Below are 16,901 nucleotides of genomic sequence, written 5' to 3' on the forward strand. Positions count from 1 at the left end.
AGGGAACAGGGAGTCCCCAGTGCGTGTTTCCTTCCAGGACTCCTCCACCTCCCACGCACATAAAGGCAGCAGAGGAAGTCCCTGGTGTGCACTTTGTCCCGGGACTTGTACTCCCTCCCTGTGAAGGAAGGCAGTAGGGGAAGTCCCCGGAGTGCGCTTCCTCCCTGGACTCATACACCCCTAACCCCACTCCTGGCGCAGGAAGGTGGGGGGGGAGGTGCGGGGAGGGAAGTCCTCGGCGCACGCTTCGTCCTGGGACTCTTACCTCCTCCCAGCAGGAAGGCAGCAGGTGGAAGGAAGTCCCCAGCGCACCACAGATCCAGCCTTTCAGGTACCGTGCCAGGTGTTTGGGGGATGGGAGAGCAGCCTGCGCGCTTCCTGAAACCCCAGAAGTGGCACACAGCTGCGGGACTGCCCCACCCCCACCCCACAGGAAGCTGGCGCTATCTCCATTGTTGCTGGAGGTAGCATCGGTGGGGGCTTCTTGAGGGGTGGGGAAGATGGGGGTGCGAAGACCAGATGAGGCAGAGCCTTCCCGATTGACCAGTTGATTGTGATTGATGGGTTGGTGACCACAGATCTAAGACTTAAGAATCTGAAGTGGCATCCAAAATCTGAGAGGAACGAGATGTGGCACGTGCTTTTAGAAGGCTTAAAAGAGCAACAATCCGATACAGAAATTACAGCACCCAAGCCACCAAAAAACAAAATCAATGTGCTGCTGATGGTATCTGACTCCCAGACGAAAATGAGCTTGTATCAGTCTGCACTGTTTCAGATCATTATCAAGCAGAACGCATCACCAGCATGGAAGCATGTCTTCTAGGATGATGGTTAAAGCATCAAGGGACATAAGAATCCTCAGTGCATTTGGCATGTAAATATCTTGCAGCACCAGCTACAACAACTCCATGCAAATGCCTATTCTCTGGTGAAATTGTATGTAAACAAAATGCAGGCAGCATTATCTCCTGCAAATTGTAACCAAGCTTATTTGAGTGAGTGGCTGAACAAGAAATAGGACTGAGTGGACTTGTAGGTGCTACATTTTTACATTGTTTTGTTTTTGAGTGCAGATATGTAACACAAAAATCTAAATTTGTAAGTTATTTAGTTATAAAGAGATGCACTACAGTACCTGTATGAGATGAGCTGAAAATACTATTTGTCATTTTCACAGTAAATATATATGTGATATAAAGTGGGCTCTGTACACTTTGTATTATTATAATTGCAATTGCTATTGAAAATGTGGGAAAAAATCAAAATATTTAATACCGTATTTTCCGGTGTATAACACGACCTTTTACACTAAAAAACATCCCCCAAAAATGGGGGGGTCGTGTTATACGCCGCGCATACATACCTGATCCCTGACACGGTGCTTGGGGCTGGCCCCAGGCACGTGGCGCCCGGTGAGTGCCGGCGGGAGGGGGGGGGTGAGCGGGAGCACCGGCCCCAGGCGCGTGGCGCTTGGCGCAGGGAGCGCCGGCCCCGGGCGCGCGGCGCTTGCCTGGGGAGCGCCGCGCGCCCGGGGCCGGGGCTCCCCCCGCCAAGCGCCGCGCGCCCGGGGCCGGCGCTCCCCCCTTGGCGGGGGAAGCGCCAGCAAGCGCCGGCGGGGGAGCCCCGGCAGGGTGCTTGGCGGGGGAAGCGCCGGCCCCGGGCGCGCGGCGGGGGAAGCGCCGGCCCCGGGCGCAGGGTGCTTGGCGGGGGAAGCGCCAGCCCCGGGCGCGCGGCGGGGGAAGCGCCGGCCCCGGGCACAGGGTGCTTGGCGGGGGAAGCGCCGGCCCCGGGCGCAGGGTGCTTGGCGGGGGGAGCGCCGGCCCCAGGCGCAGGGTGCTTGGCGGGGGGAGCGCCGGCCCCGGGCGCGCGGCGCTTGGTGGGGGGAGCGCCCGGGTGCGCGGCGTTTGGCGCAGGGAGCGCCGGCCCCGGCACGCAGCCCTTGGAGGGGGCACCGGCCCTATGCACGTGACTATGCCCCCCCCCCGCCGCCTCCGTGCCTGGCGGGAGAACAGCCACGCCCCCTGGCGCCCGGCAGGGGGATAGCCACGTTCTATAAGTGGGTGGGAGGATTGCATGGCCTAAAGGACAAGGTGTGTGACTTTGGATCAAAAGATTGAGGGTTTGAGTCTATTTGCAGTTGTATTTACCTATCTTTGTCTGTGCTTCTGGATCCTGCTGTCCTTGGTCTGGAAAGGTTCTCTATAACAATATGGCTTTTCTGTAACCCTGTTGGAAGCCCTGTAACTATTCAGTAGATCTAAAGCAGTGGTCTCCAACCTTCTGTAAGTGGGTGGGTAGAAAAGACCCCATCATGGCTCCAACAAGAAGAAGGAAATTTGAAGCCAGTTTTAAGCTGAAAGTTGTAAAGTTTGCCAAGGAACATAATAACTGTGCTGCTGCAAGGCAATATGGAGTAACAGAAAAGATGGTCCGAGACTGGAAAGCAAATGAAGATGCATTAAAGAGTATGCCAAGTAGTAAGTGTGCATTAAGAAGAAGCACCCCACATTGGTCAGAACTTGAAAAGCACGTAGCAGACATGGTGCATGAGCATCGTCAAAATGGTTATGTAGTGACACGAAACAAAATACGTATGTTTGCACTTCAGTGGGGCAAATCTAACCCAGATCACAGCAAAGGATTTAAGGCCACTGTATCCTGGTGTACTAGGTTCATGGAAAGGCATAATCTGGTACTGAGGCAAAAGACCAAAATTGCACAAAAATTACCTGCAGATCTCGATGGAAAAGTAAGTCTTTTCCATCGATATGTAATACAACAGCGCAAGAAACATGGCTATGCGTTAAGTCAGATCGGAAATATGGATGAAACTCCTATGAATTTTGATATGGTTGGAAATAAAACTGTTAATCCAAAAGGTGCAAAAACAGTGTTAATTAAAACAACAGGACATGAGAAGTCCAGTTTTACAGTGGTACTAGCATGTACAGCTGATGGCGCCAAACTAAGACCAATGATTATTTTTAAAAGAAAAACAATGCCGAAAATCAAGTTCCCTGTTGGAGTTTTTGTGCATGTGAATGAAAAAGGCTGGATGGATGAAGAAGGGGTAAAGCTATGGCTTGATAATGTATGGAGTAGGCGACCAGGTGGACTTCGTCAAGAACGTAGCCTACTGGTGTGGGATATGTTCAGGGCTCATTTAACTACCAGCACAAAGAAAAGGCTGGCAAGAATAAACACAGATGCGGCAGTTATTCCTGCAGGATTGACATCATTGGTACAGCCACTGGATGTGTGCCTAAACAAGTCATTTAAAGATCGCATTCGAGAACAGTGGAATGAGTGGATGGTTAGTGGCGAAAAGTCATTCACAAAAGGAGGAAACATGCGTGCGCCACAATTGGATGTTTTGTGTAATTTTGTCATAAAAGCCTGGAATGATATTGGTGCAGAAACAGTAATCAAGTCTTTCAAGAAGTGTGGCATATCAAATTCTTTGGATGGTATGGAGGACGACTTCTTGTGGCAAGATGAAGGGGAAGCCAAAGCTGAAGCCACACCATCCGATTCGGAATTAGATCCATATGATGACTGTCTTACAAATGTACCACAAGATGTCATTGATGAACTTATGATGTCAGAGGATGAACATGATGAGGATTTTGAAGGATTTTAAGTACCTGCAAGTCAAAACCATTTTAATTAAAATGATTTAAATCAAATCTGATGTTATTAAATGGTGTTGCCTCAGAAGGGGGGGTAGTCTTATACGGTGAGTATAGGCCAAAACCTATGTTTTAACTGGAAAATTAGGGGGTCGTCTTATACACCCAGTCGTCTTATACACCGGAAAATACGGTACATTTCAGTTGTATAACATATTTAATACACTGTATAACAATGCAATTAATCATGATTAATTTTTGAGATAATTGCATAAATCAATGGCAATTAACTGACAGCCCTAATTTGCATAATTCTCTCCAAATGCTTCAACAGAATACTGATTCAGTGGGATTAGATTAGCTTTATGGAGAAGCTTGCACAGACTCTGTTCACCTTAATCGTGGCTCTGTCTGCTGAAGTTCTATATATCCCTTGTGTACAACAGTTTAAGTCAATAAAAATGAAGGGGTAAATAATTGTTCTCTTGTTTATTGATCATCCCTTACATTTTGTTCTAAACTTAAAAGGTCTATTTAAACGTCTATGTATGTACGAGTTTGCTTTTCCTCTCCTCTTTTTTGTCTTTTTATGTGCTTAACCCAAAATGCTCATGGGAGAGTGAACTTAATTCTGGCTCCCGTTACAGTACCAGATTCTGTCCTCATTAACACCCTTGGAACATAATTGAAAAGGACAGGGTGAAATTTGGCCATCTGAATCTCTGTTACCGGTGTTGAGGCCTGAACCAGAAATATAGGGGCTTGACATAGATATTTCAGGATGACTTTGCCAGTCTGGCAGTTACTTGTAAACTAACACACTTGGTATAGAAGTTATGATGATAACATGCTACCTTGTGTCACTCCTTGATCAGTTCTCAGTGAAGAGTTTTACATTGTAATCTGTTTGTATAAGGTACCTGAAGAGAGAAACAAGGCATGTAAATATATTTCTTTACATTCTTTGTAGAAAGATTCAGGTTATGCAGCCATGTTGCTATTGGTATGTAATACCATTGCTCATAATCTCAAGTATATGCATACAAGTCATTGTGTGCTTCAGGAAATGAGTCATTTTAAGTAACTTCAAACAGCTATTTTGGAAAGAGCAGTTTAATCTCATACCTGTTGATTTATTACTGTGTTAATCATTCAAATAAACTGTTTTGCTGATGTCCATTTAAATCTGTATTCAGTAGTTACAAAATGTGTGTAATAGAGCAAATGTAATATATGTAAAACTTAATAAGATAATTTAATCGATTTAATCTTTATATTTTATATATTAGATTTCTGAAGACATCTCTTTAGGGATGTAAACGATAAACCAATTAACTAGTAAGCCTTATACTTAATGGGTACATCTTACAGGTTCCAGTTAACTGGTGCAAGTTGGGAGCTGGAGCAGCTCTCCTCCAGCCTTGGGCAGAGGGCTGCTCCAGCCAGGCAGGGCCCACCAGAGCAGCTGCTGTCCATTGTTGGCCTGGCTGGCTGCCCCTCCCCCGCTGGAGATTCCATATTGGCTCCTCAGGAGCGGGGCCAGCAGCCCTTGAAGGTCCTACCCCCAGGCAGCTGGCTGCAGAGCCCACAGTGAAGCCTCCCTGGGAGCAGAGCAGGCAGCAGAGCCTCCTCCCCAGGAGCAGGGCTGGCAACAGACCTAACCCTGCTCCCAGGGAGGCTTGGTGGCAGAGTCTGCAGTATAAATAAAGCTTACTTAAGCTTTATACTGACAAGCCCACAGCTGTGTAACTGCTATGATTTTTATCAGTTCCAAGTTACATTTTTAACTGCATTTTTACATCCCTGGTGTTCTCATCCATTTTGTTCGGTAATTGTCACTTTAATGGGGCCTCTGAAAAAAGGTGCACCATACTAAATCGTTATATTGAAACGAAATCATGATTTTTGGCAGTGGCTGGTTTGACATTGCAGTTATTGATGATTAACCGCTTTCATTGATGAAATAGCACTGAAATGTACCTGAATGAAACTTTTTATTTTCTTCCCTATTTAATTAGGCTACAGAGCAAGAATGGAAAACAGAATGTGCCATTGTCCACAGCAACTGTATCTATGGTTCATAGTGTTCCAGAATTAATGGTCAGCTCTGAGGCAAGTGAATCACACTATTATTCCACAGTTTGAAGAACCTCCACCTAAATGAAATCTCAGAGGTGTGCCCATTTAATATAAAATATTAGATTGGCCTCACTTTGAAGAGAAAGCTCAGATTTCAATAAATTTAATTTAGATCTGTATGGGTATGTCTACACTACATAGAAGATCAAAGCTGCCACTGTTGATCCTCCAGGGTTTGAATTAGCAGGTCTAGTGAAGACGTACTAATTTGAACTGGGAGGGGCGTGCTAGTTGATGCTGGTAGCCCTGCTTCCATGAGGAGTAAGGGAAGTCAAAGGGAGAGTGTTCTCCCTTTGACTTCCTGCAGTGCCAAAAGTTGAGTTCAGGTACTTTGACTTCAGCTACGCAATTAACGTAGCCGATGTTGTGTGTCTTGATTCAACCTTTTGCCGTAGCGTACACATACCCTAAGTCTGCACTATATACATGTATTGAATGAATTATTCATATTTTTCTAATAGTGCTAATATGTACTAATATAGATTATAGATTTACGTTAGCAATTGCCTGTCATTCTGCAGTATTGTTACTTATTACAAGGCTATGATCTTCTGGTGGTTGCTTGAAACCTTTTGCTTTCCATGAGATATTTCTGCCTCTTCAGAAATAAGCAATTGATGCTAGTCTTATTTGCACCACTTACCATAAACCTACAAAGGCTGAAATGTTTCTGAAATCTAGTTTTTTCACATACCAAGGGAAGAAAAACAACCCATTCTTTCCAGTAACATTTCAGTACCTGTGACATAGATTTTGTATTTGAACAATTTGTGAGGCCTAAATATTGCAATAAAACTTATGAGCTGTGAAGATGTGAAAATAAACAAGAACGTTCTTGTCACTGGCCTTTCTTTGAGAAAGAGAGTTGATTATGTTAAGACAAAACACATCCCTCCCATTTCTCTTTTTTAACCAGCTTTCCTCACTTTTTTCTTTTACACTAATTCTCTTCGTTTTTCTCTAGCTCTTCTCTTCTATTCTCTTTTTTTCTATCCCCGCCCCTCCCGCCCTTTTCTTATCTCTTTCACTTTTAGAATTCCCTAAGTAGTTTAGGGGAAGATACCACAGTCTAAAAATATGCCAATTTTGATGGAACTCTCCAAGGACACAAATTGTGGTTAGGCACCCAACTCCCATTTGTGCCTTTTAAAAAACTCAGACTTAACTTACATAAATTATTTGCATACTTACATGACTGGTCTGCTCAGCATTCCAGTCAACTAACAAACCCAAATAAGAAAATATAATTAAACACAAATGATCTTCTAATGTGTGATATACTTCTAAAACTTGTAAGCATATTAATACTTGTATATTGGAGAAATAAATTGATCTTTTTAGTTCAAAGAAATGTGATCAAATATGGCTTTTCATGGTTAATTTACTAGCCATTAATTTTAAATCTCCACTTAGAGCTTAAAATTATATGTAAAATCTCCCATTTGACAAATATCAGTTTTTTCCTTGAGTACTTCTGCTCTCTTTTGTAGCACAAGCTAAGTAGGACTTCATTTTGTTTCTTCTTTTAGTCATTTGCAATTTACATATTTTCATCTCTTAAATCTTACTGTTGAAGCTGTATTGGTGTAACTTCTTTCTACCCAGGATATTGATAGAAAAATTCACTGAAATGTAGAGAGTTAATTTATTTTTAATTAAGGCTGTCAATTGACATGTGTTTAACGCTTGCAATGAACGCAGGGCAGGATTAATGCGTTAATGTTTTTAACGCATTAATTGCAGGCATTAATGCTGCGCTGCCCCTTTGAAGTGCCACTTCGGTGCTTCAAAGGGTCAGCACAGTATAGAGCCTGGGATCAGCTGGGGGGTCCCCAGCTGACCCTGGGCTCCACTGCCCCTTTGAAACACGCAGAGGCAGCATTTCAAAGGGGCAGCCGCCTCACAGCTGAGCTGGGGATCAGCTGGGTAGTGGCTGCTCCTTGGAAACGCTGCCCCATTGAAATGCCACTGCGGCATTTCAAACAGGACACGCATGCAATTAATCGTGATTACATTTTTTTTTAATCACTTGACAACCCTATTTTTAATTTGAATACTTTATTCTATAGGCACGGGATTTTTTTGGAGAGTTATTAGAAGTGACTTTCAGCTTTTGAGTGCACAATTTTAGTAAGGCACCCTGATTTTTTATTTTTTTTAATGTGCTCAACTTTTTTTCTGAAAATCAGAATCTGCTAATGCCTCTAAAGTTGTGCACCAAAACTAGCAGTAGTTGCTTTTGATAATATTGGCCTTTAGTGATTTTTTTTTTTATGCATTGTTTCCTTTCAAGAAAGGAGAAGTGGTGTTTGATAGATTTCTGTCAAATATTAATGGATTTCTTTTACTGAAAAATTGCTGGCAAAGCTAGCAAAAGTAAAGTGGGTTGGTGGCAAAATCTCTTCAGAAGTTACTGAGTTACTGGTGAGTCATAAATTTGATTTATTTATGATTTCATTGATTTGTTTCAGATTATGCTTAATCTGTGAATCTCTTCATTATAGCAAGCTGAACAGCTAGGACGGGAAGATCAACAGCGACTTCACCGAAACCGAAAACTTGTGCTAATGGTAGATTTGGACCAGACGTTAATACATACGACAGAACAGCACTGCCAACAGATGTCTAATAAAGTAAATACTATTTAATATTATGTTCTTGTGATAATTCTGGTTTAAAAGGTTTTCTGTTCCGTTCTAATGAAGTGATAGGTCTCTAAAAATGCATTTTGTACATTAACATGTAAGACAGTGGTCTCCAACCTTTTTAAGTACAAGATCACTTTTTGAATTTAAGTCAGTTCAGGACCTACCTCAAACCCAAATCCGCCTGCCCCACCCCTTTGCCAAAGCCCCGTCGTCCTCATTCTGAGAAGATGAGGTACATGGGAGGGAGTCAGTGACATCAACGCCTCTGCCTCCCCCACCCTGCAGAACAAGCAGAAGGCTCCCAGAGGGCAGTAATGAGGCTCAGTGCAGAAGCAGCAGAGCAGTGTGGGGAGGAGCAGCTGAAGTGCTTACACTTGATAGCCTCCCAGCCAAACCAGTCAGGATCACCTGTCAGAGGCTCCAAGATCTACTGGTAGATCCCGATCTACTGGTTGGTGACCACTGATGTAAGAGAAAAGCTAGTCAAAGAATGAAAATACATAAGAGGGACACTCAGCATAGAAAGTATATTTCAAAAATTTGTCATTAGTTAATGAAACATCCTGATTGTTTCATTTGAAATAACTTTTAAAGTAACTAATTTACTTTACACCATTTATATAATTCTGTGCCTTCCATTTTGGTTAGGTAGGACAACAAAGCTAAGTCCGTCACTTTTAATTCTTGCTTTTCATGCAAATAACTGTGTTGCTATTTCAGGTTCATAGGCACTAGAAAAAATAGCTGAATAGAATATCTTTAATTAAAAGTAAAATTAAGATTTCTCTTCATATTATCGAACTTTGCCCTTTCTCATACTGTATTTAACTAAACCTACCATAAATCTGTAAAATAGGCTTCTAGTTTTTTAATTAGTGGGACATTTTCAGCTTGAAAACTGAGTAAATGAGTTTCAAGTATCTTGGGTGATACACGAAAAAAAATGATCTCATACGTTGGAAAATGACTATATACAAAGTAAACTACCAAAAAAATTTCTCTTAAACCTCTTAGTTCTAGTGTTACTGCTAGGTTATACTTGTTAATATTTTCCCTTATCCGAGAGGGATTTTTGCCTTTCAAAGAGAAAAATGTACATCAAATTGAATACATTTTCAAATAAAAATAGTATAGCTGAATTAACTGAATTGGGCTGAAGTAGGCATTTTTATTTTTGTACTAAATTACTTTATAAGTCTTATTATGGGGTTATTTATTCTCTTCTAGGGAATATTCCATTTCCAGTTAGGTCGTGGTGAACCTATGCTACATACTCGTTTGCGTCCTCATTGCAAAGAATTCCTAGAAAAGATTGCCAAAATGTATGAATTACATGTTTTCACCTTTGGTAGCAGACTTTATGCACATACAATTGCAGGTAAGTAGCATGCTACTTTGAAAACTTGAATAATGTTGAGAACACAATCACTTGATACGTGAGGGATCTGTACATTTGCCTGTTTCCCTCCCTCCTGCACCTCTTGTTTCAGTGTATTATTTTGTTAATTTCTTTAGATTTTGCTTTTAAAAATATTCTATTATTTTTAGGATCAAGTGAATGGCAACTAAGTAATTCATTTGTTTGTGACCCTAGTGGAAGAAATAAAAAAACATTTCTGTGTCTCAATCTAGCGAATGTTGTCATTGAGTAGAACTGCTATTATCCATATCAGTTCCCTTTCAGTCCTATTGTACTTGGCACTCTAAAAAGACATGATACAACAGGACTCTTTATTAAACCATTTGGGTCCTGTCTACCTACCAGTGTTGTATGTTCTTCATAAGAGATGATAAACTCTAAAATAGGGGATTTTGTAGAGAATTTTGGTCCAAGTAAAGCATTGAAGGTATACTTGATGAAACTTCCTTTAGACCGAGGCCATAAATGTAATTGATTATAGGGGACAGGAACTGTCTTTAGTGCATAGCACAGAACACGATTTTATGTTAACACACACCCCTTTTGCTGATGGAGTGTGGTTCTGGTTTGTTCAGGGAATGAGGAAATGGAGCGTAAGCTTGGTTCTCTTGCATAATAAGCTTAAGCACTTGCTGTGATATGTGTCTCTAGCCTTTGTTAGTTTCTGCCGATATGTGGTAAAGTGGTAGCCAAGCTGCAGTAATGTGAAACTAGACTTAGTCTGTGCTTATGTTGAACGCTTGATGGCAGTATTGTTCAGAGAAATCATTTTTAGTGGGAACCCTTCAGTTAGTATTTAAGTAAGGAGGTAGTGGATAGCTAAAAAGGAATAGGTGAGACAAGGGACAATACCAGATGAGACATGGGGATCTTTTATTTGTATGGAAGAACTTAATCCCTCTGCCTCATCAGGTTTCACGTACACTTTCTGTATGGGTCCTTGGGCAAAGTGGGGGAGAGGGGGGCAGCTTTGCACTCCTGGAAGGGATGAGGCCTGGGGCAGAAGGGGTAGGGCTGAGGGCTAGCCTCCCCCCACCAGCCCTTCAGTACCTCGCAGGACTCCGACAGCAGCTGGAAGCTCAGACCCCTTTTGAATCACCAGACCCTGAGACAGTTGCCTCGTTTGTCCCTGCTCTCCTTACCCCATTGGTGGGACTGAGCACAGGCCAACATAGCAGACATGTTAACTACATCATTAGTGTGAGAGTGCAGGAATGCCTTTGTTCAAATGATGTTACTTCCTATACCATATTTTACACCGGGGTCAGCAATCTTTCAGAAGTGGTGCGCCAAGATTTAACTTACTCATGTCTATTTATGGATCTCTGGACCCCCAAACCAAGCCCCTGTGAGTACAAAGGCCCATGAGAGCCAGTCCCACCCCGCTGGGTCCTGCGTAGCCTAATCTGCAGCCGCGAGAGCAACCGAGACAGACGTCCAGGGATGAGTGGGCGGGCCATAATTATTCATGCAATTGCAAAAAGTTAACATATTTTAATATTAAATTTATATACATTTTGTGATTTTATTTGGAAATAAATAAAAATCAAAACATTAACAAAATATCCTCTTCCACTCCCCCAGAACCAGGCACTCCCATATCTCTTCTAACTCAATTCCCCTCCGCTCCCCCAGAGCACCCACCCAGTTCTAACCCAGTGCCTCCTCCCTCCCCCAGACTCAGGCACTCCCAGCCCCCTTTCCCCTCCCCATAGCTAATTCCTGGGTCCCAGAGCCAGTGTCACTACCGCCAAACATTTCTTCCTCAGACGCTGGGGAGGCATGAGCACAGCAGCCAGCTGTGAGCAGGCACTTGATGCCTGTGCAGAGCAGCCCGGCCAGCCATGATCTGCACTCGGCCATGTGCTCTGAGCGGCCAGCAGGCCACAATGTTGTTCTTTTATAAAATGTAGTGGCAGGCCATAAAAAATGTCGATTGGGCCACATGCAGCCTGCCAGAAGCCTGTTTGACATGCCTGATATATCATGAGCTTTTGTGGGCACAACCCACTTCCACCCACAGAACCTCATGATACCATCTACATAAGAGGTGGGCAATAATTTTTGCCCGGGGGCCACTTCAAAAATTTTCAAAAAATTTTTGAAGTAGACCTGGGTCACCATGGAAGGGGCGAGGCCTAAACAGGAAGGGATGGAGCTACCCAGACCATGATTAGTTTGGGGTGGGGGAGCCCCTTTGCCCTCCCCTTCCCACTAGGCACCCATGTCTCTGGTAGGGCAGGAGGAGGCTTTGGGCACTCTCCTACCCCCAGGCCAATCAGGGCTTGAGCACAGGAAGCCTTCTCCTGCCTTGCGAGGAGTATGTGGCGCTTGGAAGCTCTGTGTGCTGCTCGCAGGGTGGGGACAGAGCAGAGAAAGCTTCACGTGCTCCCCTACCCCCAAGCCCTAGTTGGCCTGGGGGCAGCGGACCAGCAGGGCCTCCATGGACCGGATCCGACCCACTTTTTCCTCTCTCTGATCTACATGTTTTGTTAGTCTTTAAAGTACTACTAGACTGTTTTGTTGTTTAAGTTTTTCCTGTTATAGACTAATTCAGATGCCCCTCTTATTTAAAAAAAAAAAAAAAAAAAAAAAGGTTCTATTCTATACCATTCCTTTTTGCCTCCCTGTTTCCTTTCTTCTTTGGCGAATTGGGCAGGCAGGAGTTTTGGTAAAAATATATCAGACGTGCACACAGTGCCCGCTCCACATCAGCTGGTGCTGGATAAGAGCCTCAATTCTAAAGGAGTTGGAATTACTGAAGTGATAGATTACCCCACGTTTTGTTGCAGGTTTTCCATCTCCCAGTCATAGCAAAGACTTGGGATTAATGTGGTTTTCTCAACTAAAAGTCTTATGTTGATGCTGTGATTGTGAACACCTGGAGAGGCAGTCTGCTCAAGGCAAAGTTGGCCTTGAATCTTGATGTAAATGGCTTGTGTGAAATTTGGAAGAGCAGCTCAGAGTCCTCTCCTTTACTTAAGGATAGAATCTCATGGCAGCCTGAAGGAAAAAGTCCTCATGGCAGACAGAAAGCCACTCTTGCAGGGTATCCTCAGCCTTAGGCTACTTACTTTTTCTAGTGCCTTCAAGAAAGTGAGGGTGATTCTTGTGTTGTGTGTGTGTGTGTGTTGTATTTAAAAGTTTTTCAAAGTGTTATTTTAACAGGTAACTTAATCTTTTACATTCATAACTCTCATAGTTTTTCGCTGTATGATAATGTGAAACAATTAGGTTAACTAGGTAAGTAAATGGGCAGTTAGGAAACATTACAGATTGCTTACAATACATTTATTAGGTATCTTGTTAGTCTTTAAAGTGATACATAACTTTTTTTCTTTGTTTTACCAAGATCAGACTAATACATAACTAATACCAATACTAATACGTATTGTAATTTATCTATTACAATAAATTTGATATGCTCAAAATCTTTTCTACTTTTTATTCATTAAAGCAATGTGCTACTCATTTTCCTATAACAGTGGTTTTAAATGCTTGAATGAAAGATAGTGATGAAATTCATATTTAGGTTGTACAGTATAACATTAATTTGTCTCGTGTTTATGAAACTTACATATTTAGGGATTTGACATTTTTTTTTATGTAAAAGACATGAACCTAATGAGAATGGCATATGAACAAATTAAAGAGAAAAAAAATTTAACAGAATATAAAGTTTTCTGGTTTACAATTTCTATTTCTGTATTTAAACTTTATAATTTATATGTCTGGTCTGCAGGGAGACGGGGAGCAAAACCTTGGAGCACGCCCGCAGCGGGACAGCCCAGGCACGCCCGGGCTGTCCCGCTGCGGGTGTGCTCCGTGGCTTTGCTCCGCGTCTCTCTGGTCTGCTGGGGGGGACCTCCCTCCCCCCCCCCCCCCCCCCCCCCCCCCCCCCAGCAGACCAGGGAGATGTGGAGCAGCTTTTCTCGCCCCAGAGGACGGGGGCGGCAGGACTGCAGCGCATCTGGGCGTCCCGCCGCTCCAGTCCTCCGGGGCGAGAAAAGCCCCGTTCGTAACTGCGGATCCGACATAAGTCGGATCCGCGTAACTCAGGGACTGCCTGTACTTCCTAAGAAGAAAAATGTGTGTGCATTTTAACTCTTATTGTGAAGAGGAAGAAAATATTTACAAATGAGCTACTACAAACTTTGTGTTTAGTCAGTACCTGAGGATGGATCAATTGCTCTTTTTGTTAATACATGGTCTAGCCACTAGGTGTCTCTATCGGTCTTTTATGGAAGAAATTCATTTGATAGCTTGTACTGGTGAAAAGTTCTATTTTTTAAAAAAAGATTTAAAGATAGACTTTTTTTAAACAAATTAACCTTATTCCATCAATGAAATATTATGTGCCTTCTATATGCCATTTCTGTGAAATATGTAAACAAATGGCTATTACACTTTGCTTTTCCATTAGCTTGGCAATGTTTTAGAAAAGTAAATTTGATGAAGTTCTTTAGTAAGGATTGGTTTTTGGTTACTTAGTGTACTACATTCAATTTGACAACAATCTGTAAAGCTTCACTAATTTTTTTTTAACTACTTTATATTGAGCTGTATTAGGAACTAGTAAAGTCACATGAAAGCTTAAATTTTGGTTTTTTTTCTTAAAGATGTACTGGACCTGACTCTTACAAATTGAGCCTCCAATCTGTGGGGGCAGTTCTGCATCTGAAGTTAATAGTGTCCTTGGTTTTCTTTTTACCTGTCATCAGTTGTCGGAAAAAAGCTTAAATGAATTAGGCCTTGACCAAAGCCCAGTTAAATAACTATTTTTTTCTGCATCTTCCATCATTTTTTACTGAATTCAATGTGACAGTGTAGCAGTTAGGGATGTTAAAAAGCATGTAACTGTGCAATGGCTGAAAATCTCAGCAGTTACATGGTTACACACACTCCCCCAGCTTGAGGTTGCAGCCAGCATCCCAGGATCTGGTTCACACCAGGAAGTGACTTTTAAGCCAGCTGCTGGAATGCGTCAGCTGCTGCCTGCCGGCCGCCACCTCATGCTGCCACTTCTGATACTGAAACAGTAGCATGGGGTGGTAGCTGGCTGCTGGGGAACCAGTATGCACTGGGAGCCAGCTTTTAATCCGGTTCCCATCTGCAGCCTGCTCATGGGGAGCTGTCTGTCACCCCTGCCCTGCTGGCAGCTGCTCCCCAGGAGCAGAGCAGGAGTTTGCATATAACAGTTAACAGTAACCAATAAGACCATGATTATCAGTTGTCTGTTAACTGTTTAAATGGTTATACTTCTACCCTAGTAGCAAGTCTTGATTATGGTTTCACTGATAAATTAGGCAGGAATGTACTAATGAGAATGGAAAGTTTTTCTTTTATGCAGATGACTGGCAAGAGGGTAGAACAGCTGACAATGACACTTGTACAGTAATAAAATGTAGTGTATGATGATTAACATACAGTTTGTCTCCATGTGTAGCTATGGTTCTATAGTTAATATTTTCAATTCATTATGCCTAGGTACTGCAAGGGTCTCTCTACAGGGGATGATTCTACATGCGTTTGCTGCAATTCTTAAGCATAGTCGGGTGAGTTAAGGTTGAACCTCTGTCCTTAACTCAGAATTTTTTTGCTTTTATGGGTTAAGTTATTCCAGTTATAATTACACACACACACACACACACACACACACACTTTTAAAAAGTTTAGTTTGTACAACTTGAGACACCTAAAAGGGGCCTGACTTGCAGAAAGTTCTTAGTACACACACTTTGAAAATTTATAAGGCCTCTGCAGCTTGCCTCAGATTTGCCTTCCTGAAATCAGTAAGTCACTTCTGAAAACTTGGGTAATAGAATATAACATGGCCACCTTTTTAAAATATTGTTTCTGAATAAATAAGTAATAATTGCATTATTGCAGGAGAAGTAAGAAGTTCAGGCTAATCTCAAAGCAGGTTATAATACAATCAGTTCAGCAAAATGGCAAATCCAGAGTATAAGAAATGCTACATTTTTCTTTCAGAGCGGTTATGAAACCTCAATGTCCCTTTATGATGAAAGGTTAATTATATTGACAGAGAGGTCAGTTACATTAACATATCTGTATATGGATGAATTTGCCATTTTGCCAAACTAATTGTATCTTATCTTGCCCTTAAATTAGCTAACCTACCTTCTCGTATTCCTTCTTAACAAAGCACAGTCAGCTCAGATCTATGTCAATAGGTCTAACATTTCTTATTCTTATACAAGTACAAATGCACTAAAACAATGTTTTAGGTACAATTTAAAACCACAAATGCAAGAGTTGAAACTAAAACCGCTCGTTAACTTGCCCATTATGCTTAAGCATTGCAGTACTTTGCTAGTTCACATGAGACATCTCTGCAGACCCTAGGTACAATGTGCTATGGACAGAATTTAGTCGTAAAGAACATACTATAATATTATAAGTGTAAGTTGCCAAACTTGATTTAACTGTCGCCTACTCTTAATTCCTTTTGCCTTAATTACTCACTGATGCCACAAGTTAATTTTTGTAACTTCATTATTGCTCCTATGTTAAAGGAACTTGGATTAGATTTTTAAAATAAGTACCACTGAATTAGTGACAGGTATCCAGTCTACTGTTTACACTCTTTATGTGGTCTATAATGGTAATAATGGTATATAATGAATACTTTTTGAAGCCTAAGTATCTCAGTGTGTTTTTGATTACACCAATATCCAGTTCCATTGATGAAATGGGTTTTACCCACCAAAGCTTATGCTGTAATAAATCAAATTATGTAGAATGTTAACAGGGAGGAACTGTTGTAATGAATAAATATTAACTTCAAACTCTTCTTTCAAAAGGATTTTTGGACCCTGAAAAGAAACTTTTTTCACATCGGATACTGTCAAGAGATGAATGTATTGATCCATTTTCTAAAACTGGGAATCTTAGGTATGTATGAGGAATTATGCAGGACAGGAAATGAAGGCAGTGTGTTGGGATCATAAGTACAGGTTGTGCCTCCCTCATCCGGCACCTTCCGGACCTGATGGGTCCTGAACAAGGGGATTTGCCGAACCAGAGGAGATCCTTCCCATA

At 42.1% G+C, this 16,901-nt stretch overlaps 1 protein-coding gene across 2 annotated transcripts in view; it reads left to right on the forward strand.

Annotated features, from left to right (window-relative positions):
• Positions 1-16,901, forward strand: part of CTDP1 (CTD phosphatase subunit 1) — a 185,856-nt gene that overhangs the window by 18,697 nt on the left and 150,258 nt on the right. The window contains exons 3-6 of one of the 2 annotated variants that reach the window (XM_075921112.1): positions 5,651-5,744; positions 8,276-8,404; positions 9,647-9,797; positions 16,664-16,754. In XM_075921112.1, coding sequence (XP_075777227.1) covers positions 5,651-5,744; positions 8,276-8,404; positions 9,647-9,797; positions 16,664-16,754 — 465 coding nt within the window. Of the gene's footprint in view, positions 1-5,650; positions 5,745-8,209; positions 8,405-9,646; positions 9,798-16,663; positions 16,755-16,901 lie in introns of those variants that run through there. The other variant, XM_075921111.1, reaches the window with a different exon arrangement.

This window comes from Pelodiscus sinensis, chromosome 2 (assembly GCF_049634645.1).
Source record: "Pelodiscus sinensis isolate JC-2024 chromosome 2, ASM4963464v1, whole genome shotgun sequence".
In the NCBI taxonomy this organism is placed as follows: Eukaryota; Metazoa; Chordata; order Testudines; family Trionychidae; genus Pelodiscus; species Pelodiscus sinensis.